The following is a 23,151-nucleotide window of genomic DNA, read 5'->3' as shown; positions in this document are numbered from 1 at the left end:
CCCGACGACGAACACGAAGAACCCAATCAGAAGCGGCCCGACGCGCAGCGACGACCTGCTCTCGCGCGGCCGAGGCTTGAGGGTCGTTCCGTACGAGCGAACGTCGGGGTGGAGTTGAAAGGCGTCAGAAGCGGAGTTGAAAGGCGTCGTGGTCGGGTATTGAAACCGAGGCGTGGGCGGAGAGACGCGCCCGCAAAAGTCCTTAAGGAACGGCGTTCACCACGCCGACGCGGTCGTATGGGGACCAGTGTCAGATAGAACGCGCCTTGATCGCCTCCGACCCGCGCTTGTGAATGTTTTCCGCGTACTTGTCCGACTTGGCGTTCAGGACGCGCTTGGAGACCGCCTGCGCGTTCGGGTTCGAATCGATCGGGGGGAGAGGAATCGATCGGGAAGCGGCGCGGCGCGGCGTCGGTCAGTCCGGTCCGGTCCGGTCCGCGAGGTGGGGAAGCGAGCGAGGCCGAGGCGAGCGGGGGGGGGGCCGCGGGGCTGCGGACGGAGAGATCTCGCTCGAGGAGTTTTCGCGGCACTTCGTCGCGGAAGCGCCGCCGCCGCCGCCGCCGCCGCCGCCGCCGCCGCCGCCGCCGCCTCGAGAGACCGGGACCGAGACGAGCGCGCGGGCGGAGATGGAGTCCTTAAGGAATGGCGTTCACCACGCGAACGGGGTCGTATGGAAAGCAGTCTCGTCTCGTCTCGTTCGCGTCGAGCGAACGATCGATCGACGCGCGCGACGCGCGAGGAGGCGACGGGGACGCGGGGGAGGACCGCGCCGGGGCGCGAGGGGGGGGGGAGAGAGAGAGCGAGCGAGCGAGCGCGGGTCGCGCACCATCGCGCGAGAGGTCCGTTCGCGGTGTTCCGCGCGAGCGATGCAATGCGATGCCGCGCGACGAGACGCTCGAGGCGAGAGCCGCGTTCGGTACGCGTACTTTCAAACTATGATAAATGCTCATATAGGTTTCACGTACTACGTACTTTATATGAGCAATTAGTCTCTTACCACCATCTCATCGAGCGCGTTGCGCGTCGTGTCCGAGATTCCGCGTCAGCGAGCTTCCGCCGAAGCGCGTTCTCCCCTCGCGCGCGGCGCATCGCCGCGCGCGCCGCGTCGTCGTCGTCCCCCCGCCGCGCGACGCCACCCCCCGCCCGGGCTCATCGCGGCGGCGATGCGGACCTCCATCGCGCGCGCCGCCGCGCGTCGCGCGCTCGCGTCCTCCCTCGCCGCGGCGTCGCTCGTCCTCCTCGCCGTCTCGCGCCTCCTCGGCGTCGGTCGTCGTCGTCGTCGCGGAGGAGGAGGAGGCGCGAGGACGCGTCGGACGATCCCGTCCCTGGTCGCGGACACGTCCAAGTCCATCGCGGCCCTTCGCGCGCTCGAGTCCGACCGCGCGCCGCGCGATCGCCTCTTCCGCGACCCGTTCGCCGCCGCGCTCGCGGGCGAGGACGCGATGCGGCGCGCCATCGCGCGCGGCGGCGACGGCGGTCGCATCGCGATCCGAACGCGCTACTTCGACGACGTCGTCGTCTCGGCGCTGCGCGGGGACGGGTACGGGGACGGGGACGCGGAAGATGGAACGTCAACCGGCGCGTGGCAGGTCGTCCTCCTCGGCGCGGGGCTCGACGCGCGCGCGTGGAGGCTCTCTCCGGGGAAGCGCGTCGCGAGAGCGCGCGCGCTGTTCGAGGTGGACGTGCCGGAGGTGCTGGAGAGGAAGCAAAGCGTCATCGCGTCGGGCGCGTTCTATCATCACACTGGTCCCCATACGACCCCGTTCGCGATGTGAACGCCGTTCCTTAAGGACTTCCTTTATCCCCCGGCGTGTGTTTCTCTCCGCCCACTACAGTACCCCTCGCCGTTTTCGATCCCGACGCGCCCACGCGACGCCTTTCAACTCCTCCAACTGACGCCTTTCGACTCCGCCCCGACGAATTTCGCTCGCATGGAACGCGCCTCGTCAATCATCAGTCTCCGCGGGCGCGGGCGCGGGGCCGCCGCCGCCGCTGACGCTGACGCGCGCGTACCACGCCGTGTGCGCGAATCTCGCGCGTCGCGACTGGACGACGAGGTTGCGTGACGCGGGGCACGACCCCTCGACGCGCACGGTGTGGGTGCTTGAAGGGCTGCTCTACTACCTCTCGCAGAAGGATTCGGGCGCGTGACCAGACTGACTCCCGTATGATGACCGCGTCGGCGCGGTGAACTTCATTCCTTGAGGACTTTCCTTTCCTTTCCTTTCTCTCCCGGCGCGCGCGCGCGCGCGGCGTTCGTTTCTCTCCGTCACCTCCGCTCATCGCCCCTCGCCGCTTTCCGTTCGATCCCGACGCGCCTGCGCGACGCCTCGCGACTCCGCCCTGACGTCCGTCGATTCGCTTCTTCTCGTTCTATGTCTCTCACACCGGTTCCCATACGACCGCGTTCGCGTTGTGAACTTCATTCCTTAAGGACTTTCTCTCCCGTCCGTCCGATCGCCTTCCCTCATCAGACGCGACGCTGCGCGCGTGCGCGGCGCTCTCCGCGCGCGGCTCCAGGCTCGTCGCCTCGTGCGTCAACGTCGCCGCGCTGCGACGGGCGAGGGCGGGGACGGGCGCGCGCGCGACGTGGCGGAGCGCGTACGACGAACCGGAGCGCGCGTTTTCGTCGCTCGGGTGGAACGTCGAGACGGCGATGGAGCCCGGGGACGCGACGTGCGACGCGCGGTACGGCGGTCGGTGGGAGGGAAAGACGCCGACGCGGCGGGGCGGGGGCGGGGATGAGGGAGGGAGGGCGAACGATTTCGGCGGGAACGACGGGGACGGCGGGGACGGCGGGGACGGCGGGGACGGCGGGGACGGGGACGATCCGACCCCGAGGACGTTTTACGTCAGCGCGGTGTTGAAGTGATCGAATCGACGCGTTCGTTCGTTCGTTTCTACTGTAAGGTTACTGTATGTCGACGGAGGTCGAGGCGTGCTAATAAGTACTTTCGAAAGTACCTTCGTAACAACAACTTACGATACTCCTTCAATCAAATCTCGCTTCCCCCCACGGTCTCGCCCGTCCAGCTGGCCATCCTCGCCTTGACGTACCGCAGCGTGAGCCCTCCGCCGCCGCCGAAGTCGTCCACGACCATGGCGACGCCGACGATCTGCGAGTCCGCCTGGTTCGCCGTGCGGCACACCACGTTGAAGACGCCCGCCGCGTTCGCCTGCGAAGCGACGCACGTCGGGGTGGGCGGAGGGAGTTGATAGTCGAAAGGCGTCAGACGGAGGGAGGAGTTGAAAGGCGTCGCGTGGGCGCGTCGGGATTGAAACGAAGCGGCGAGGGGTGGCGGGCGGAGAAGAGAAACGCCGGGCGAAGTCCTTCAGAAACGGCGTTCACCACGCGGACGGGGTCGTATGGGGACCAGTGCGAGATGAAGAGAACGCACCTCCGTCGCCGTCGCGCGGCTGGCGCCGACGAACACGCACCGGTCCGCGCGCACGCCCTTCTTCTCCAATATCCCGCGAAGACTCCCCGCGTTGATCACCGAGCGCGTGGAGTTGCAAAACACCGACGCGTCCACGATGACGTCGCTGGCGAAGCTCTGCCGCTGAGGGTAATTGCCCATACGAAGCGACGTCGGTCGGGGTGGAGTTGAAAGGCGTCAGAAGCGGAGTTGAAAGGCGTCGAGGTGTGTACGGGGACCAGTGTAAACATGGACGCGCCTGTAAATCGCCGCCCACCTCCGCGGCGAGGAGCTCGCCCTTGCGCGCCTTCATCGTCGCCTGCATCTCTCGCCGCGCCGCCTCCCACGCCTCGTCGTGCGCCGCCGCGTGGTCCCCGACGGCGTCGAGCGCGTCGTCTTCGTCCAAATTCGACTTCGCGTTCTTCCCGGAATCATCGGCTCTCGAAGCGTCGTTCGAAGCGCTCGCCGCCGCGCCCGCGCCCGCGCCCGCGCCGGCTCCCGCGCCCGCCGCCGGCGCCGTCGTCGTCGTCGCCGCCGCCGAGAGAGAAGAGAGGCTCGCGCCGTCGACGATCTCGTTCGCGTCCGAGACGGAGATGGCGGCGGCTCGCAGCGGGCTTAGGGTCGAGTGTCCATACGAGCGAACGTCGGGGTGGAGTTGAAAGGCGTCAGTCGGAGTTGAGAGGCGTCGAGGGTGGGGATTGAAAGCGAGGGGTGGGTGGAGAGATGCGCCGACAAAAGTCCTTAAGGATCGGCGTTCACCACGCCGATGGGGTCGTATGGGGACCAGTGTATAGAACGCACCCCATCGCGCGGAGCACCGCGCCCATCACGTTCTCCTCCGGCGCGCTCGCGGTGGCGCCGATGATCACCTGCGACGCGCGGGGCGGGCGAACGGGATACGATTGATTGGTCAACGCGTGATCAGATTATATGACGTGGCATATCGTGTGGTGGGTAACGACCGACGGGATATGACGTGGCATATCGTGCGGTGGTCTCGGTCGCACCACCCGCGCGTTCTCCTCGAGCAAGCACTCGTCCAGAAACTCCAGCGCGCCCTTCCTGAGCCGCAGCCGTCCCTCCTCCACCATGCGCGCGAAGTTGGCGTCCTGTCGGGGTGGGCGGAGTTGAAAGGCGTCAGAAGCGGAGTTGAAAGGCGTCGAGGTGTGTGCGTCGGGATTGAAAGCGAGGGACCCTGGGCGGAGGGAAACGAACGCCGGGACGTAAAGTCCTCAGCTAAGGAACGACGCGCGCCGCGCCGACGCGGTCGTACGGGGACCAGTGCTCGTGTAGAACCTTCTTCTCGACGACGCCGCGGATCCACTCCGCGCGTCGCGTCGCCAGGAGCTCTCTGTTGACCGGGTCGCGGCTCGCGGCCGCGCGCGCGGCGGCGGCGCGCGACGCGGCGGAAGCGTTCTCGTACCCCTCGGGCAAAAACATCCCCAAAGTCGCCGCGCCGCCCGCGCCGCCGCCGCCGCCGCCCGCGGGGGGCTCGCCCACGTCGTCGCCGCGGAGCTCCGGGGTGGGGTAGCCGTAGTAGCGGAAGTAGCGCTCCACCATCCCGTACGCGGTCCCGCCTCCAGAGCGCAGGAGCGAGAGGTACTCGTCCTGGCTCCAGCGCGCGCCCTCCATGCCGAGCTCGGTGAACGTCTCAGGGTCGAGGGTCCATACGAAGCGACGAACGTCGGGGTGGAGTTGAAAGGCGTCAGAAGCGGAGTTGAAAGGGAACGCGGGCGGGGATTGAAAGCAGCGAGGGACCCTGGGCGGAGAGATACAGTACGCCGGGAAGTAAAGTCCTTAAGGAATCGCGTTCACCACGCGAACGCGGTCGTATGGGGACTGGTGTGAGATGGGACGCACCTCGTTGAACGCCTCGCGGTGGCCGTCGAGGTGCACGTCGCACAGCACGCCGTCGCACTCCACCACGATCAACAGCGGCTCGGGGGACGCCGCGTCGTCGTCGTCGTCGTCGTCGTCGTCGTCGTCCGTCGCCTCCCCGAAGGCGTCGACCGACGACCGGCCCGCGGGAAGCGCGCGGGGGGGGCGAAGAAGACGGAGGCCGGGAGAGAAAGCCCTGAAGGAATGAAGTTCACGACGCGAACGCGGTCGTACGGGAACCAGTCGGAGGCGGGACGACGCTCGGAAGCGGGCGGCGCGCGCGCGCGAGCGGATGCGAACGCGGGGGCTCGCCGTCGCCGTCGCCGTCGCCGCGGTCGCCGTTCCCCCCGCGCCGTCGCCCTCGCGCCGCGTCGCCTCGGACGCTGACGTGGCGGACGCTGACGTGGCGGTCGATGACGTGGCGGCAAACGCGCCCAACCCCAACGCCGCGTCCAGCGCGCGCACGTCCCTCTCGCACGCGTCGCACAGCGGCTTCACCAGTCGGGGTGGAGTTGAAAGGCGTCAGACGGAGTTGAAAGGCGCCGAGGGCGGGGATGGAAAGCGAGGGACCCTGGGCGGAGAGATGCGCCGGGAAGTAAAGTCCTTAAGGATCGGCGTTCACCACGCGAACGGGGTCGTATGGGGACCAGTGTATAGAACGCACCTTCACCGGCAGCACCCCGAACGGCTCCTCGATCTGCACGCCGATCTCGTCGATCCCGAGCATCAGGTACGACATGAGCGCCACCGCGGGCACGGCGGCCCACCCCATGCCGTCCCAGAGCGCGAACGGCAGCGTGAGCAGCCACAGCATGAGCGAACGCGACGTGTGCCGCGTGTAGCTCACGGGAATCGGCGTCGACTGGACGCGTTCGCGGTGGAGTTGAAAGGCGTCAGAAGCGGAGTTGAAAGGCGTCGAGGTGTGTGCGTCGGGATTGAAACCAGCGAGGTGTGGGCGGAGAGAAGCGCCGGGAGATAAAGTCCTTAAGGATCGGCGTTCACCGCGCGAACGCGGTCGTATGGGGACCAGTGTGAGATTGAACGCGCCTGGATGCGTTCGCACCCGCCCGGAACGGCGGCGATCTCTCCGAGCAACGTCTCCGCGCGTTGATGCATCAGCGGCGGCATCCCGAGCTCGAGCGCGGTTCGAAGCGCTTCCGCGCACCGCGCGTGCATCAGCATCGGGACGTTGACGCCGTCGCCCGTCACGCGCGCCGTCTCTTCCTCGCCGAGAATCGCGCCGAGTTTCGAGCGAGCATCCACCTTAGGGTCGAGGGTCCATCGTTCAAAGCGACGTCGGGGTGGAGGCGTTCAAAGGCGTCAGAAGTGGAGTCGCAAGGCGTCGAGGTGTGCGCGTCGGGATTGAAACCAGCGAGGGGTGATGGGCGGAGAGAAACGCGCGCCGGGAAGTAAAGTCCTCGAGGACCGGCGTTCACCACGCCGACGCGGTCGTATGGGCGGGACCAGTGTGAGATAGAACGCGCCTTGAACGCCGTCGGGTCGTTGACGTCGCTTCGCGTCCGGCCCTTGCGCGCGTGCGCTTCGCACGCGTGCCCGACCGCGGCGGCGTAGCGAACGATCCGACGGCGCGCGTCGCTCGCGGCGTCGGGGACGTACACGCACGTTCGCGCTAAGGGCCATTCCATACAAAAAAAGTTCATCGGTCAGTTGAAAGGGGGCGCGATCAAGTGTTGAAACCGGGCGATGGGTGAAAAAACGTTTGTATAGAACGCACCTAAATCGCGGACGAGTCGGACGAGGGTGCCCAACAGCAAGCGCGCCTCGTTGAGCCGCGCGAACGAGTTATTCGTGCGAAAGACGAGGACTAAAAGGGTCGAGGGTCCATACGAGCGAACGTCGGGGTGGAGTTGAAAGGCGTCAGAAGCGGAGTTGAAAGGCGTCGAGGCGCGTCGGGATTGAAAGCGAGGGACCCTGGGCGGAGAGAAACGACGGCAAACGTCCTTAAGGAACGGCGTTCACCACGCCGACGCGGTCGTATGGGAACCAGTGTGAGATGGGACGCGCCTAAGCCGAGCGCGAGCCCCGCGAGCGAGTGCGCGGTGGGCGGGCACGTCGCGGCGGTGCACGACGCGCACGCGGCGTCGAAAGCGCGCGTCAGGATCGTCAACGGCGTCGCCGCGGTCGCCGCGGACGCCGCGAGCCTCGCCGCGCCGTGCGCGGCGACGGCGCCTGGGCGGGCGGGTTTGAAAGGCGAAAGGCGTCGGTCGAAAGGCGTCGGGTTTGAGTCGAAAGGCGTCGGGTTTGAGTCGAAAGGCGCCGGGTCGGCGCGTCGGGATGGAATCGAAACTGAGGGGTAGTGGGCGAAGAGCGACGCCGGGCCGGGAGAGAAAGTCCTTAAGGATCGGCGTGCACCGCGCCAACGGGACCGTATGGGACGCAGTCTGGGAAGCGGTCTCATCACCTGCGCCGCCCGCGTTCCACGCCGCCCACGCCCACGCCCACGCAGTGATCAAGAGTATCGGCTCTGAGAGGCGTTCCATACAAAAAAAGTTCATCACCGGTCAGTTGAAATGGGACGCGATCAAGTGTTGAAACCGAGCGATGGGTGAAATAGTCTACGTTTGCATATAAGCTAGAACGCACCTAAGATTCGCGTGAACACGGTGCTCCTCGGCACGCTCCCGAGGTGCCGCCAGTATCGACTCACCGCGCGGTGCCGCTCCCACGTGTCTTGTGTCCAGAGCTTCGAGACCGTGCTTCCGCCGCGCGAGACGAGGAGCTGGTTCAGGCCGGGGTCTGCACGGAACACGAGAACGCGCGCGAAAAAAGTGGAGTGGTGGTGTATTCTTCGGTCAGTTGAACGTCGACGCGATCGAACGTTGAAACCGTTGATCGAACGTTGAAACCGTTGATCGAACGTTGAAACCGTTGATCGCGAAACGTTGAAACCGTTGAAACCGAGGGGCGGCGGGTGAAATGCGCAATTTCAATTTCGCACCCTCGTCGAGGACGTCCGCGTCGATCTGGTTGTTGTACATCCCGAGCGTGCGCTGCAGCGCGGCGACGCCGACGCCGCCGCCCCAGCGCTCGAACCCGATCTGAGAGAAAACGCTCGACCGTTGAGCGTTCTCGAACCGCTCGACCTCCCCCGGCGCGCGAACGCGTTTGACGACGCCGGTCGCGCTCGCGCTCGCGCTCGCGTCGTCCGTCGTCGCCGTCGTCGTCGCGGCGGGGACGTACGCGAACGCGTCGCCGGACGCGACCGCGGCGAGGACGTCGTCGAGGATGGGCACGACCGAGGCGCGCGCGTCCGCGTCCATGCCGTCGATCTTCGACGCGAGCGCGTCCGCGGCGGCGTCGGCGGCGTCGTCCGGCAGCGCGCGGAGAGGCGTCGTCGTCGTCGTCGTCGTCGTCGTCGCGCGAGGCTGCGATCGACGCGCGACGACGCGCGAACGACGAGGCCGCGTCGCGCTCGCGCGGCGGCGCGCGGCGGCGGCGTCTCGCGCGGTCGGCGCGCGCGCGACGCCGAGGGCGGCGGCGGCGGCGACCGTCGGCGCGGGCATCGTGTCGGCCTCGCGCGCGCGGATGGAGACTGCGGGCGTCGGCGGTCGCGCCCGGTGGTTTTCGCGCGTCCTTTCGACGACGCATGACGCGTTTTCGCGCGAAGAGTGGCTGCCACGTGTGACGACGCGGAAATTCCCGCGCCTCTGATGACTAAATGCCCGTACACGTACGGAAATATCTTTAATACCGCGGACTACTTTGTAAACTTAATTTTTTAAATTTCCGGGAAAGTCCAGCGTGTCCCCGCCTGCGCTTACGATTTCTGTTGCACTCATCAGGTGCCGACTTCGCGTTCAAACGCGCCCTCGACAGAACCCAGAACCCACGCACGCAGAGACCGCGGCGCGAGGGATGCCGCCCGACGCGCCAGCGCGCGCGGGCTCGCGCCCTCCGTCGTCGTCCTCATCCTCCGCGTCGTCCGCGCCCGGGCTAAACTCGGGGGCCGGCGCGCGCGCGGCGAGAGTCTCCATCGAGTTCGGCGGCTTCGGTGGTGCTCGCGGCGACGCGTCCGCGCTCGTCGGGGGATGGACGCCGTCGACGTCGTCGTCGTCGTCGTCGCTCGCGGGTCCGCGTCATCCGCGTTCGCCGCCGACGTCGAGGGATTTCGCGCGCGGGCTCGCGCATCGCGCGTCCGCGCCGCGCGCGAGCGGCGGGGGCGTCTCGACGACGCGCTCGAGCGACGGCGACGGCGGCGCGAGATCGCGCGTCGCCTCCCCCGGGGCCGCCGCCTCCCCATCATCCCCTTCGAGCCCTTCCCCTTCCTCGGACGACGGCGTCTTGATCGCGGAGAGCCGCTCGAACCCCGGCGTCGCGGTCGTCTACCGCTCGCGCGCGACGCGCGACGCCGCGCCCGAGCGCCTCGACCTCGACCGACGCGGTCTGACGGCGTGCGCGGAGATCGAGGGCGAGGTGCGTTCTGTACAAAAGTTTTTCACCCATTGTCCGGTTTCAACATTTGATCGCATCCCCTTTCAACTGACCGGTGAACTGTTTTTGTATGGAATGGCCCTCTGTCATCAGCATCGACTTCGCTTGCTCAACTACCAACACAACCGCATTCGATCCATCGAGCGCATGGAGCGCACGCGCGCGCTCGTCTTCTTAGACCTCTACGACAACGCGCTGCGGAGCGTCGACGGCCTGGACGCGGTGCCGGGGCTGCGCGTGCTCATGCTCGGGAGGAACGAGATCCAGGTCGTCGACGGGCTGTCTCGGCTGACGCGTCTGGACGTGTTGGACCTCCACGACAACGAGGCGCGTTCTCCGTTCTCCTCATCGCACCGGTCCCCATACGACCGCGTTCGCGATGTGAACGCCGATCCTTGAGGACGTTTGCCGTCGTCTCTCTCCGCCTACTCCTCGCTTTCAACGCCCGCCCTCGACGCCTTTCAACTCCAACTGACGCCTTTGAACTTGACCCTCGACCCGGGATTAATTAGATTCACGATCTCAAAGGGCTGCGACGCGGCGAAGGCGGCGAAGCGCTGCGATCGCTTCGCGTGTTGAACCTCGCGGGGAATCGCGTCCGCGAGATCGGCGACTTGAGCGCGCTAGAGGGACTCGCGGAGTTGAATCTGCGCAGGAACGTCGTCTCGCGTCTCGGCGACGACGACGGCGGCGGCGGCGTCGGGGGCGCGGAGCCGACGCGTCTGCCCCCGAACCTGCAGCGCGTGTTCCTCAGCGGTAACGCGCTGAGAACGTTCGACGCGTTGACGCCGCTGCGCGCGCTTCGAAGGCTGACGGAGGCGTCCGTCGACGGGAATCCGTTCGCCGAGCGCGGAGACCTCCGCGGCGACGGCGGCGGCGGCGCGGCGGCGGTCCGAAGGCGCGTCCTCCTTACACTGGTCCCCATACGACCGCGTTGCGTGGTGAACGCCGATCCTTAAGGACTTTGCCCGGCGTGTCTCTCCGCCCATTCCTTGCGTTCAATCCCCGCCCTCGACGCCTTTCAACTCCATCTGACGCCTTTCAACTCCACCCCGCCATCGGTCCGAAGGCGCGTCCTCGAGATTATCTACACGCCGACGCTGCGGTGTCTGGATAACGTCGCCGTCGGCGCGAGGGAACGCGCGGAGCTCGCGGAGCTCGACGCCACCGCCACCGCGGCTGATGATGCCGATATGGTTGAGGGGCTGTTTAAAACGTCCGGTTCGGAGGCGTTACAAGACGCGGGCGCGGGCCTGAGCGGGTCCACGAAATACCTCGAACGCGTCGCCGCCGCCGCGCACGGGCTGCGCTTGACGTCGTCGTCGTCGTCGCCGCCGCCGCCGCCGTCGAGAACGACGAACGACGACGCGACGAGGGTAAACGCTCATGCGACCCCGACGACGAAGCCCGTCGCCGTTCGAGCGTTGCGCACCGGGCTCCACGCGACCGGGTGGGACGTCGCGACGAAAACGCTGACGGTGTACGGCTCGGTCGAAAACCTCGCCGAGGACGCGAACGCGCCGCACGCGGAGTGCGTGATCCTGCGGTACATGTCCAACAAAACGCACATGAGCGAGACGTTACGATCAATCAAAACCGGGATGCCGCGCGTCCACGAACTCAGACTGGAAGAGTGCGCGCTCTCGTCGTTGTCCTTCCTGGACGAGCTCGCCGCGCTCGGCCTCGGCGGCTCCGGGGACGCCGACGGGAGGTTCATCGCGAAGCTCTCGGTCAGCGCGACGGGCAACCCGGCGCTTCGATCGCTGACGCTGTATCGACCGTACGCGACGAGGACTCTGCCGTCGTTGGAGACCATCGACGGCGTCGACGTCTCCGCCGAGGATCGCGACGCCGCGCGCGCGTTGTTCGCGCCCCTGGACGACGAGATCGCCGCGTCCGCGTCGGTGGTTTCTTCTTTCCAACGACAAAACGCACATCAGAGAGACGTTACGTCGATTGATCCAAACGACGCGCGAGCGCTGTTGACGTACGCGCGCGCGGCGACGGTGAGACCGCCGACGACTGACCTCTGTTTCCGTCGCCCGCGCGTCGTCTCGTCTCGTCTCGTCTCTCGTCTCTCGTCTCTCTCTCTTCGACCCGCCCGCGCTTCCCTCACGACGTCGCGTTTCACCGCGCGCGACTGACCGACTGACCGACGCTGGACCCGTCGACAGGCGCGCGCGAAAGCCGTCGCGGAGAAGCTGAGGATATTGGACGAGCGTTGGGACGGACTCGTGCGCGGGTACGCGCGCGAGGGATTGGAGCTCGCGGCGGCGAGCAGTCCGGGGGCGGTCAGGAAGTCCGTCGGTGAGACGAAATGCTCATAGGAAGTCCGTCGCGGTCGCGCGGTGACGAGCGAGAGATACGGCGGGGGGGATTGGGAGGGGTAGGGGGTAGTCTTAGCGCGTGCATAGATAATTGTGTACGAATAGTACACGTAACAACAACTTCCAAAAAAAAAAAAAAAAAAAAAAAACTTACGCGTGGAGCTCTTTGGACGCGGCGGTTCAGGCGTTGGACGGGAAGACGGTCATGTTCAAGCGGCGGGACGACGACGACGACGACGACGACGACGGCGACGACGACGACGACGGCGACGCGGCGCCGAAGAAGAAGAAGAAGGAGGAGGAGGAAGAAGAGAAAGATAGATAGAGATGAGAGACCGTCGGGGTTCACCCGACAGCTCAATATTAAGAAATGCACCTTCAGGTTGTTAGCACGCGACCAGACTACGTCGAGCGTTCAAACACATCTATCTCCACACACACTCTCGGGGCGCGCGCGCGCGAGCGCTCGCGCGCGAGGGAGGGCGTCATGAGCTTCGCGGACACGCTCCGGAACCGCGCCGGGGCCGCGGGGAAGCCGACCCGCGCGCGCGATCTCGCGCCCGGGAGAGGCGCGGACGACGACGACGACGACGACGACGACGACGACGACGACGACGCGCGCGACGACCGCGTCGGTGATGATCGACGCGGCGCGCGCGCCGACGCGATCGCCAACCCCGCCGCCGCGCGTCGCGCCGACCGCGGCGTCAGCACGTGGCGCGACGTCGCGGGGATCGATCGCGATCGCGGCGGCGGGACGCGCGACGACGACGAGAGCGACGCGGCGCGGCCGTCGACCGCGCGATTCTCCACGGGCGCGCTCCGGCGCGTCGAGCGCGTGCGATGCGCGGACCCGGACGCGGCGGCGGACGCGGCGAACGGCGGCGAGGCGGACGCGGACGCCGCCGACGCGGACGCCGCCGACGCGGGAGGAGGAGCGCGCGTTCGCGCGACGCTGCCGATGGACTGGGCGCTCAAGGTGCGTTCTATACACTGGTCCCCGTACGACCGCGTCGGCGTGGTGAACGCCGATCCTTAAGGACTTTTCCCGGCGTCTCTCTCCGCTCACCCCTCGCTTTCAACCCCAGCCCTCGGCGCCTCATAACTCCAACTGACGCCTTTCAACTCCACCCCGACGTTCGCTCGTATGGAACGACCCTCAAGTCGCGCGTCGCCTTCGCGTCGTCGGCGCCGTTTCGATGCCTGGCCGCGCGCGCGGGCGACGGCGCCGGCGGCGACCGCGGCGTCCGCGCGTTCGCGTCCGGGCGCGCGCGCGACGCGTTTAACGCGGAGGAGAGGGAGAGCGCCGCGGCGACGATCGCGAGGGCGTCGATGACGTGGCAGCATCCGTCCTCGCCGATGGAGCCCGAGCTGGTAAGAGAGATGCGCGCGACGGAGCGCGGGAGAGCGTTTCACGAGCGGCGCGTGGACGCGTGGTGCGTTCAATACAAACGTTTTTCACCCATCGCCCGGTTTCAACATTTGATCACATCCCTTTTCAACTGACCGGTGAACTTTTTTTGTAGGGGCGACGCGCTCGTGTCCGCGTACGCCGCGCTGAGGGTGGGGAAGTGCGAGGCGTTCTACGTCGTGTACGACGAGCGCGTCGTGCTGTTCTGCGCGCCCGGCGCGGGCGGCGGCGCCGAAGGCGACGACGAGACGGACTCGGGCGCGTTCTATCTCACGCCGGTCCCCACGCGACCGCGTTGTTGGCGCGGTGAACGCCGTTTCTTAAGAAGGACTTTACTTCCCGGCGTTTGGTTTGTTTCTCTCCGCCCAGGGTCCCTCGCTTTCAATCCCGACACACCTCGACGCCTTCCAACTCCGCTTCTGACGCCTTTCAACTCCACCCCGATATCATCGCTCGTACGGACGATTACCCTCAGCGACCGGCGGGCTCGGGTTCGCGCTCGTCACGAACGCGGACCACGGGCGCTTCCGCGCCGCGCTGGACGACGCGGACGTGCCGTACGACGTCCTCGGCGAGGACGACCATGCCGCGGATCGATCCGCGAAGGTCTCGCGCGGCGGCGGTAAGGACGACGGCGGCGGGCGGGAGGACGATCAGGTAGGAGTCGCGTCGCACTGGTCCCCGTACGACCGCGTCGGCGTGGTGAACGCCGATCCTTAAGGACTTTTGCCGACGTTTCTCTCCGCCCACCCTTTCCTTTCAATCCCCGCCCGCGACGCCTTTCAACTCCAACTGACGCCTTTCAACTCCACCCCGGACGAGCAGGACGCGGACCACCACGTGCTCGACGACCACGGGAAGCCCATCTTGAGGGCGGACGCGAATCGAAATTTTTACGCGCGCGGCGCGTCCGCGGCGCGGGACCCCGCAAGAGGCGTCGCGTGCGTGACCGGCGCGGTGGCCGTGCACGGACTCTTAAGCGTCCTGCTCGAGGGCGCGCGCGGCGGCGGCGGCGGCGGCGACCCGGGCGCGGCGGCGGCGGGAGAGACAGCCTTCGGCGGTGACGCGAATAAGGGGCTCAAAGGGAAGGGGAAGAAGGACGGCGCCGGCGGCGGCGGTGAGACTGCTTCCCGTACGACCCCGTTCGCGTGGTGAACGCCGATCCTTAAGGACTTTTGCCGTCGTCACTCTTCACCCGCGCTTCCCTTTCAACGTTTGACCGGTAAGACGTTCGACTGACCGATCGCTTCACCCACGCAGGCGGCGGCGGCGGCGGTAAGGACGTCCCGCTCATCCTCGCGCCGACGCCGTTCGCGAACGCGACGCTTCGTAAGATTTCGCTCAAGGTTGGAAAATCGCAGACCGTCGCGGGTCCCGCGGGGCCCGCGGGGAGACCTCTTAGGGAGCGCGGCGGGGGGGGGGCGGGCGGGGCGTGTACGAGGTGCGTCCCATACACTGGTCCCCATACGACCCCGTTCGCGAGGTGAACGCCGATCCTTAAGTACTTTTCCACCCGGCGTTTCTCTCCGCTCATCCCTCGCTTTCAATCCCCGCCCTCGGCGCCTTTCAACTCCGTCTGACGCCTTTGAACTCCACCCCGATTTTCGCCCCGCCCAGAACGAGGACGGTGTACACCGCGGAATTCGACGCGTCGAGAGACGGCGGCGGCCCGCTCCCGCCGTGGTGCGCCGCGCGTCTGTTCGACGCCATCGCGGACGCGCAAGGGGACGACGTCGTCGCGACGTTCCGCGGCGAGATCGCCGCCGGCAGCGGCGCGCTGAACGCGGCCGTGCGCGTCGCCGGGGCGAAGGCGCGCGACGCCGGGAAACGTTTGGCGACTGATCGCGTCCGCGCGGCGGCGGCGGCGGCCCGGCGGCGCGCCTCGGACGACGACGACGACGCGTGCCGCTACTACGACGCGAGCGAGAGGAAGCGCGTGCGCGACGGGTGCGACGCGCGGTTCGATCGCGGGTTCGAGAAGATCACGAGGCGGGACGGGACGTATTACCTTCGCTCCGCGTTTCGAGAGTAAAATAGAAGAAGAGAAGAAGAAGAGATCCGTCGCGCGACTTGTTCTGTGAAAACGTCGTGCCATCGATAACAATCAACTTCTGCTACGTATACAACACGCATGTTGTAGACGACACGAACACGACGACAAACAACAACACGTCAAATCACACTAAGGTTATCGCGGTGCGCGCGCCAACTCGCCCGCCTCGTCGACGACGTCGCCGCTCACGTTCGACGCGTCCGCGCTCGCATTCGCCGCCGCCGCCGCGCTCGTCGTCGTCATCGCCGCCGCCGCGCTCGTCGTCGTCGCCGCCGTCGCCGTCGCGTTTCTCGCGTTCTTCCTCCGCGCGGGCGGCCTGAGGACAAAGTCCACAGTGCCGCCAACGCGTTTCACCTCGTCCTTCGCGTATCCGAGCTCGCCCGTCGCCCACGCGGCGACGTCGAAGGTTTTCGCCTCGGGCGGGACCTTCAACGTCGTCGTCGTCTCCTCGGAGAGCGTCTGGTAGTTGGACTCGTAAAATATCGTCGGCGCGCATCGTCTGAGGGTAATTGCCCATACGAAGCGACGTCGGGGTGGAGTTGAAAGGCGTCAGTTGGAGGAGTTGAAAGGCATCGCGGCGCGTCGGGATTGAAACCGAGGGGTGGTGGGCGGAGAGAATCGCCGGGAGATAAAGTCCTTAAGGATCGGCGTTCACCGCGCCAACGGGGTCGTACGGGGACCAGTGTGAGGAGGACGCGCCTGATTGTCTCCCGCGCGCCGTAAAACACCAGATGTTCCGCGCCCTCGGCGTCCACTTTCAGCATCGATATCGGACACGCGATGCGGAACGAGTCCAGGGTCCGCATCGGAACCTCCTCGCCGCCCTGGCCGATCTGCCTGCCTCCGTAATTCACCGGCTCGCCCTTCGCCGCGGTCGCCGCGAACGACGCGCCCTTCTTGGAGCCGTCGCTGAGAACGTCGGACATGTGCGTCGTCGTCTCGGCGTGACCGAGGACGCCGCGGAAAGTCTGGACGTTTTTAGACGCGTCGTTTAAGACGAGGTTGAAATTCAACACCGAGTGAATGAACGGCTGGGGCTCGAAGGCGTACACGCGGCCGGTGGGGCCCACTTTGTCGGAGAAAAACACCGAGTAACTGCGCGCGGCGATGAGCGGGCGGGATGGGCGACACGTGTCAGGTATTGTGCAGTGTGGAGATGACACGTGTACAAAGGAAAGGATACGGAACGAGCGGTCGAGAGAGAGTGCCGTGAGGACGCGCCTTCCGTAATTCGCGCCGACGTCGATCGCCGCGGAGCCTTCCTCGACGACGTCGAGCAGCGCCTTGAGGACGTCTTCGTCCCACACTTGGCCGCCCTGCAACACCGAGGCGCTCATGAACTCGTCGTTCCTCGGGACGGCCAGCGCGCGCTTCTCCGCGACGGAGCCGACGCCCGGCGGGGCGAATGTCGGGGTGGAGTTCAAAGGCGTCAGACGGAGTTGAAAGGCGTCGAGGGCGGGGATTGAAACCGAGGGGCGGGCGGAGAGAAACGCCGGGTGGAAAAGTCCTTAAGGATCGGCGTTCACCACGCCAACGCGGTCGTATGGGGACCAGTGTATGGGACGCGCCTCAGACGACGCCGACGCCGACGTCGGAGAGACGCGCGTCGAGCGCGTCCTTGACGCGCGTCAGCGACGCGTCGAAATCGCCCCCCGTCGCGGCGTCGGCGGGCGTCGCGGCGACGGCGTTGGCATTCGCGGGCGCCTTCGTCGTCGGCGGCGGCGGCGGCGGCGGCGGCGGCGGGGGGGGGGGGGCGCGGCCGCGTTCGCCTTCGTCTCGTTCGGATCGTTGAAAGGCGTCAGATGGAGTTGAAAGGCATCGCGGTCGGGGATTGAAAGCGAGGGGTGGGCGGAGAGAGACGCCGGCAAAAGTCCTTAAGGAACGGCGTTCACCACGCCGACGCGGTCGTATGGGAACCAGTGTATAGAACGCACCTTCGTCGCGTCGATCTCTTCGAGCGTCGCGCGAACGATCGCGCGCACGTCCTGGGTCTCGAGACGCGCCCCGCCCGGCGCCGCGGTCGACGACGACGACGACGTTCCCGTTCCCGTCGTCCGAAAGCGCGTCGGCGCGCCCGCGGGGCCGCGGAGGACCGCGAACGCGGACGTCGTCGCGAGGAGGACGACGATCGCTGTCGTCGCCGCGTTGGAGGGTCTGAGGGCCGTTCCATACGAGCGAACGTCGGGGTGGAGTTCAAAGGCGTCAGATGGAGTTGAAAGGCGTCGAGGGCGGGTATTGAAAGCGTGGGGTGGGCGGAGAGAGACGACGGCAAAAGTCCTGAAGGATCGGCGTTCACCACGCCGACGCGGTCGTATGGGGACCAGTGTATAGAACGCGCCTGATGCAGCGCGGGGACGCGAACGGCGACATCTGTCGATCGGTCCGCGGCGCGCGGGGAGGAACCGGGCCGCCGGGATCGGATGAAGCGGGTCGACGACGGCTGCTGTGGCGTTCGAAGGTCTTGGCTCGCGAGCTGGGGGCGCTGGCGACGTGTGGCGAGGACGCGACGTTTCGGGCGCTCCCTCGGACGACTCGAGTCGACGTTTTGCTGACGAACGAAGTTTTAGGTCGAAGTTTTGTTTTCTGGAAGTTTTCTGGAAGTTTTGACTCTCGGACTATCGGACTACAGTACTGTACACTAGTGTACACGTACGTGTACACTGTAAACCGCGCGGAAGACAATTAACTCAAAAATCGACGGTTTAAAAACGCTTGACCGGAAGAAACTTTCTTCCGCGCGGGGTGATGAGAAGACATCAGCGCGTCAGCAGATTCGCTGTTATCCTTAAGGATATGTCAGCGCCGCGACGGCGAGCGACGCCGCGATCGCGGTCCTGTACGACGGGCGGAGCGATCGCGGGCGCGGGTGCGCGTGCGTCAGTCAGTGAAACGAAACGTCGTACCGGTCGAACGTGCGGTACGTTGAAAGGGAAGCGCGGCGGGCGAAGAGAAGAGAAGAGAGGAGAAACTTCCTCTCCGCGCGTCTCTCCGGGAAAAGCGCGCGACGCGGTCTGCTCACCAAAACCGTCCCCCCCCGACCCCCCCCGCCGCCGCGCTCCCCGACGTCGACACCTCCCGCCTCAGCGCGCGAACGAACTCCGCGGTCGGCGGCGCGCCCGACCGCGTCGCCGCGGCCACGACGTCGTCGACCGCGTCGCCGCGCGCCTGAATCGAGCGAACGTCGGGGTGGAGTTCAAAGGCGTCAGGTGGAGTTGAAAGGCGTCGAGGGCGTGGATTGAAAGCGAGGGACCCTGGGCGGAGAGATGCGCCGGCAAAAGTCCTCAAGGATCGGCGTTCACCACGCCGACGCGGTCGTATGGGGACCAGTGTATAGAACGCGCCTCGAACATCCGCGCCAGCGCGGCTCCGACGCCCCAACACTTCGACTTCGAATCGCACGCCGGCTTCCCGTCGCAACGTTCGCCGCCCGTCGCGTCCTCGCATCTCGTGCACATACTTCAGTAGTCGTCGAAGGTGGGGGGTGGGCGGTGGGAGGGGGACGGCACGGGCGCGCGACGCGTCGGTCAGTCGATGGGCTTCGCGGTCGGTCGACTCTCGTTCAAATCGAAACCGAAACCGAAACCGAAATCGAAACCGAAACCGAAACCGAAACCGAAACCGAAACCGAAACCGAAACCGAAACCGAAACCGAAACCGAAACCGAAACCGAAACCTTTCAACCGAGGCGGCGCGGCCCGAGGAGGGAGTCAGAGTTCGCGACGGAGGACGTCCTCGCGTATCCACGCACCTTCCCTCGGCGTACATGAACCAGAGCGCGTCGTGCGCGCACCGCGCCGGGACGACCCCCGCGCCGTCGGGGAGCACGCGCTCGGGCTTCCACGCGCACCCGGGGAGCTCGGGGGAGTCGCACGTCGCCGCGTCGGGGCCGTTCTGTACGACGTGATTTCCGCGTCGATCGGCGATTGATTGGTCAGTTCGAGATCGCATTCGGTGACGTGGCGACGTGTAGCGAATCATAATTCGATGATGGATCCGCGTGTGTTCGCGACAGACAGACAGACGTCGAGGCAGGCGGAGTTCGGGGGCGCGGCGGACGGAGTTGAAAGGCGTCTCGGGGCGTCGGGATCGACGACAGCGACGGCGGGCGGAGAGAAACGCGCGCCGGCGAAGTCGTCGCGCGCGCGTCGAGAAACGGCGTCGCGCCGCGCGAACGCAGGTCGTATGGGGGGGACCGGCGTGTGGGACGCGCCTCGTCCGCGCCGTCGCGCGCGCACAATAACTCTTTGAGCTTCACCTCTTGGAACTCTGAGGCGTTCGGTCGGTCGGTCGGTCGGTCGCAACGAACGTCGGTCAGTCGGTCGGTCGGTCGGTCAGTCGGTCGGTCGCGCGTCGCGCGATGAAACGGAGCGGAGCGCGGGTTGAACCCGAGGGACCCACCCTGGGCGGAGAGAAACGAAACGCGCGCCGGGAATGAAAAGTCCTTAAGGATCGGCGTTCACCACGCGAACGCCGTCGTATGGGGACCAGTGTAAATATGAACCAGCGACGCGAACGCGGTCGTGTGGGGAGCGGGCGGTGGTCTCACCTGGCGCCTCCAACATCGCGTCGACGACGAGCCCGTGGTCCACCGCGCACGTCGTCCCGTTGTGCCAGAGGCAGTTCGCGCTGAGGGTCATTGCCCATACGAGCGAACGTCGGGGTGGAGTTGAAAGGCGTCAGATGGAGGAGTTGAAAGGCGCCGAGGCGTGTCGGGTTTGAAAGCGAGGGGTAGGCGGAGAGAGACGCCGGGAGATAAAGTCCTTAAGGATCGGCGTTCACCGCGCGGACGCGGTCGTATGGGAACCAGTGTGATGAAATCGCACCTCGCGACGCAGCACTTCTCCGCGGCGCAGTCGTCGGTCACGGCGAGCGCGGCGCACCTCCGTATCGCGGTCGATGGAACGTATCGCGGTCAGTCGTGAGGGGACTCATCACGCGATGTCGACGTGTTGACGTGACGTCGCGGCGAGGGAGGAACGGGCGTGAGACGGGGGGACGTCTGGTGTGCCGCGCGAACGAAAAGTCCTTAAGGATCGGCTTTCACCACGCGAACGCCGTCGTATGGGAACCGGTGCAAATATGAACCAGCGGAACGCACCTCCAGTTCGCCGTCGCGTAGTCGCAGTAGGTCGCGACCGCGGGGTTGTTCACCTGGAGGAGCGCGCGCGCGGGGGCTCGCTGTCGTCGTCGTCGTCGTCGTCGCGCGAGAGGGAGACGGTCGTCGTCGTCGCGCGCGGACGCGGCGGCGGCGGCGGCGGCGGCGGACGCGCGGTGCGCGACGTCTGCGACGTCTGCGACGGCGTCGGGGGCTCGCGCGTCGCTCGCCGACGCGCCGCAGCGCGCGAGCGCGAGGATCGCGATCGCGACCGCGACGAGGAGGGCGCGGCGCGCGCGCATGCGCGCGAGCCCCGGTGGGAGCGGCCTTCGGTCGCGCGTCTTCCCACTTCGACGCGCGTCGTGCCCGCGAGTCGCGCGCGCGCGCAGATCGACGCGACGAATGATTATTGTCTCGTTCGGACACACGGCCGAGTAGCGTGCCTGACTGTGTACACGTGCACGTGATGTGTACACGTACTGTACACTACGCGTGCCGTGATCTTGTAGCCCTCAGCCCCCAAAACCGCGACTTTAAACCGCGACTTTAAGGTCATGGTGGTGTAATTCACGATTTCAGAAAGAAAGTACGAAATTTAGACTGAATACGCCTACAGATTGCAAAAACGTACTTTCGTACTTTCGTACTTTCGTACCTTCGTAGCCCTCAGCCCCCAAAACCGCGACTTTGAAACCGCGACTTTTCGCGCGAGCGCGAAAAGACGTACTGTACGTGTACTGTACCCTGTAGACGCGGGCGAGCAGTGATCAGATCTTGTCCGTTTATCAAGGGTGCATATGGTACAACGTCAGGTCGATTTCGTTGACACATCTACATCGCGACACAGCGCCTCGCGCGGGGGCCACGTAGCACTTCTGGCGTCATCGAGGGCGGTGATGCATGATATATGGCACAGGGTGATGCTGCGCGAGCGCGGGTAGCCCAGCGATGAATCTCGATGCCGCACGGCGCTCCTCGCCAACCCGCGGATGGGGCAAAAAAACCGAGACCTCCCGGACCCGTTCGCATTTTTCAGGTGAAAAAATTTCTCCTTTCCGCAGGGAAATATTTTTCGGCAGACGTCAGGGTCCGCGTGTTTGTGCGACCACGGCGTCGTCGGAAGGTCGTGAATGACTTTATCATAGTGGGAAGAAGTGATCTTCGTGATGTATATCATCAATATAAGTAAGAATATGACGTCGCTTACTGTCAAGAACACGATGTAATCGGCGCTTGAAAAGGCCAGTGGTCACTTTTTGCCAAAAACGTGCTGTCGCGTTTCCGTTCGAAAAACGCGCGAAAGGTGGGTCATCGGGTCATCTGTCGACGACGCGCGCGCCGGCGGCGGAAGGTGATATCGCGCGGCAGAATCACAGAGAAAGTTTCTCTTGACAATGATATAGATCGATTTATTGCATAATATTGGGTCGCTTACCGTCAATATTATCGCGTAACATGCGCGCGAGGCGCTGTGTCGCGATGTAGTTGTGCGAACGAAAAACGAGTTGACGTTGTACCATATGCACCCTTGATACCGTTCGATGTGACGTCAAACACCCCAATCGTAGACTCCTGTCTCCGCTCGCGCACTCGTCGCCGCGCTTCCCCGCGGCGGCGAGCGAGCGCACGCGTCGCGCGCGCGGGTCTCGACGCGCGAGCGCTCGATATCCGCGCCTCATGTCCTCCGACGACGCGCGACGCGCGGAGGCGACGCGCGGAGGAGATCACCCCCCTCGAGGAGACGCGCGGCAGCAGGAAACACGCGGCGGCGCGACGCACCGCGAGCGTTCGGCGCCCCCAACGCGCGCCGCCGCGAGGACGCGTCGAACGGCGCACGACGAATCCATCGCGTCGTTCGCGTCGAAGAAGTCCTCGCGCGCGTCGCCCCCGCGCCGCTCGAGTCGGTCAGTCGGTCGGGACGCGCCGGAGAGAAAGTCCTTAAGGATCGGCGTTCACCACGCGAACGGGGTCGTATGGGAACCAGTTTGGCGCCGCTCGCTCGTCGCGCGCGCCCTCGTCCTCGCGACGTGCGTCCTCGTCCTCGCGGGAGCGGTCCCTCCCGTCGGGGCTGGGCTCGAAAAACATCAGTACATGGGCGCGGGATTGCAGCACACGTGCGTCGTGCTCGACGACGGCAGGGCGGCGTGCTGGGGTGAAGCCGGGTCCGGAAAACTGCTAGGTTCAGGAGGCCCCGACGGCACTTGCGACTTCGGCACCGTGGACGGCACAGACGGCGGACCGATCCTCACCGTCAAGAGCGTCTCCGTCGGATACGAGCACTCGTGCGCCGTCCTCAGCAACGACCGGGTGAAGTGTTGGGGGAGACAGACCCCTACAGGTAATCGACTCGGCTGTGGTTCCGATTGCAACTGGAATGGGCACGCTGGTGTTGGGAACAGCTATCCGTACGTGAAATTTGCAGATGCAACAAAAGGCCCTTTCTTGGCGAAGGAGGTTGTCGCCGGAGCCAAGCACTCGTGCGCGATCACGACGGGTGATGAATTGTATTGCTGGGGAAA

General features: G+C 66.1%; 9 protein-coding genes across 9 annotated transcripts; 4 read left to right on the top strand and 5 right to left on the bottom strand.

Annotated features, from left to right (window-relative positions):
* Positions 1-1,163: 1,163 nt before the first annotated feature.
* On the top strand, positions 1,164-2,872 carry MICPUCDRAFT_70848 (o-methyltransferase; the record flags this gene model as incomplete). The annotated part of the gene is made up of 3 exons (XM_003056224.1): positions 1,164-1,746; positions 1,958-2,147; positions 2,521-2,872. The coding sequence occupies 3 exons, from the start codon at positions 1,164-1,166 to the stop codon at positions 2,870-2,872; spliced, it is 1,125 nt and encodes a 374-aa protein (XP_003056270.1).
* A 70-nt stretch (positions 2,873-2,942) lies between these two features.
* Positions 2,943-4,507, bottom strand: MICPUCDRAFT_55089 (uncharacterized protein; the record flags this gene model as incomplete). The annotated part of the gene is made up of 4 exons (XM_003055830.1): positions 2,943-3,176; positions 3,399-3,560; positions 3,694-4,030; positions 4,383-4,507. The coding sequence occupies 4 exons, from the start codon at positions 4,505-4,507 to the stop codon at positions 2,997-2,999; spliced, it is 804 nt and encodes a 267-aa protein (XP_003055876.1). The 3' UTR covers positions 2,943-2,996.
* Positions 4,508-5,213: 706 nt separating this feature from the next.
* MICPUCDRAFT_38367 (uncharacterized protein) lies at positions 5,214-6,108 on the bottom strand (the record flags this gene model as incomplete). Its single annotated transcript, XM_003055829.1, has 2 exons — positions 5,214-5,786; positions 5,959-6,108. 2 exons carry the CDS (start codon positions 6,106-6,108, stop codon positions 5,214-5,216), a joined length of 723 nt encoding a protein of 240 aa, XP_003055875.1.
* A 1,999-nt stretch (positions 6,109-8,107) lies between these two features.
* MICPUCDRAFT_38366 (uncharacterized protein) lies at positions 8,108-8,818 on the bottom strand (the record flags this gene model as incomplete). The annotated part of the gene is made up of 1 exon (XM_003055828.1): positions 8,108-8,818. One exon carries the CDS (start codon positions 8,816-8,818, stop codon positions 8,108-8,110), a length of 711 nt encoding a protein of 236 aa, XP_003055874.1.
* Positions 8,819-9,170: 352 nt separating this feature from the next.
* On the top strand, positions 9,171-10,705 carry MICPUCDRAFT_55086 (uncharacterized protein; the record flags this gene model as incomplete). The annotated part of the gene is made up of 2 exons (XM_003056223.1): positions 9,171-10,118; positions 10,259-10,705. The coding sequence occupies 2 exons, from the start codon at positions 9,171-9,173 to the stop codon at positions 10,703-10,705; spliced, it is 1,395 nt and encodes a 464-aa protein (XP_003056269.1).
* Positions 10,706-10,939: 234 nt separating this feature from the next.
* Positions 10,940-12,073, top strand: MICPUCDRAFT_38364 (uncharacterized protein; the record flags this gene model as incomplete). Its single annotated transcript, XM_003056222.1, has 2 exons — positions 10,940-11,752; positions 11,921-12,073. 2 exons carry the CDS (start codon positions 10,940-10,942, stop codon positions 12,071-12,073), a joined length of 966 nt encoding a protein of 321 aa, XP_003056268.1.
* A 370-nt stretch (positions 12,074-12,443) lies between these two features.
* Positions 12,444-13,579, top strand: MICPUCDRAFT_64071 (uncharacterized protein; the record flags this gene model as incomplete). The annotated part of the gene is made up of 2 exons (XM_003056221.1): positions 12,444-13,052; positions 13,238-13,579. The coding sequence occupies 2 exons, from the start codon at positions 12,444-12,446 to the stop codon at positions 13,577-13,579; spliced, it is 951 nt and encodes a 316-aa protein (XP_003056267.1).
* Positions 13,580-15,027: 1,448 nt separating this feature from the next.
* Positions 15,028-15,581, bottom strand: MICPUCDRAFT_64070 (uncharacterized protein; the record flags this gene model as incomplete). The annotated part of the gene is made up of 1 exon (XM_003055827.1): positions 15,028-15,581. The coding sequence occupies exon 1, from the start codon at positions 15,577-15,579 to the stop codon at positions 15,028-15,030; it is 552 nt and encodes a 183-aa protein (XP_003055873.1). The 5' UTR covers positions 15,580-15,581.
* A 91-nt stretch (positions 15,582-15,672) lies between these two features.
* MICPUCDRAFT_55083 (uncharacterized protein) lies at positions 15,673-16,874 on the bottom strand (the record flags this gene model as incomplete). The annotated part of the gene is made up of 2 exons (XM_003055826.1): positions 15,673-16,008; positions 16,218-16,874. 2 exons carry the CDS (start codon positions 16,872-16,874, stop codon positions 15,673-15,675), a joined length of 993 nt encoding a protein of 330 aa, XP_003055872.1.
* Positions 16,875-23,151: the final 6,277 nt, after the last annotated feature.

Source organism: Micromonas pusilla (assembly GCF_000151265.4).
Source record: "Micromonas pusilla CCMP1545 genomic scaffold MICPUCscaffold_2, whole genome shotgun sequence".
NCBI lineage: Eukaryota > Viridiplantae > Chlorophyta > Mamiellophyceae > Mamiellales > Mamiellaceae > Micromonas > Micromonas pusilla.
The sequence above is the reverse complement of the archived record's forward strand: the minus strand, read 5'-3'. Positions and strand labels throughout refer to the sequence as shown.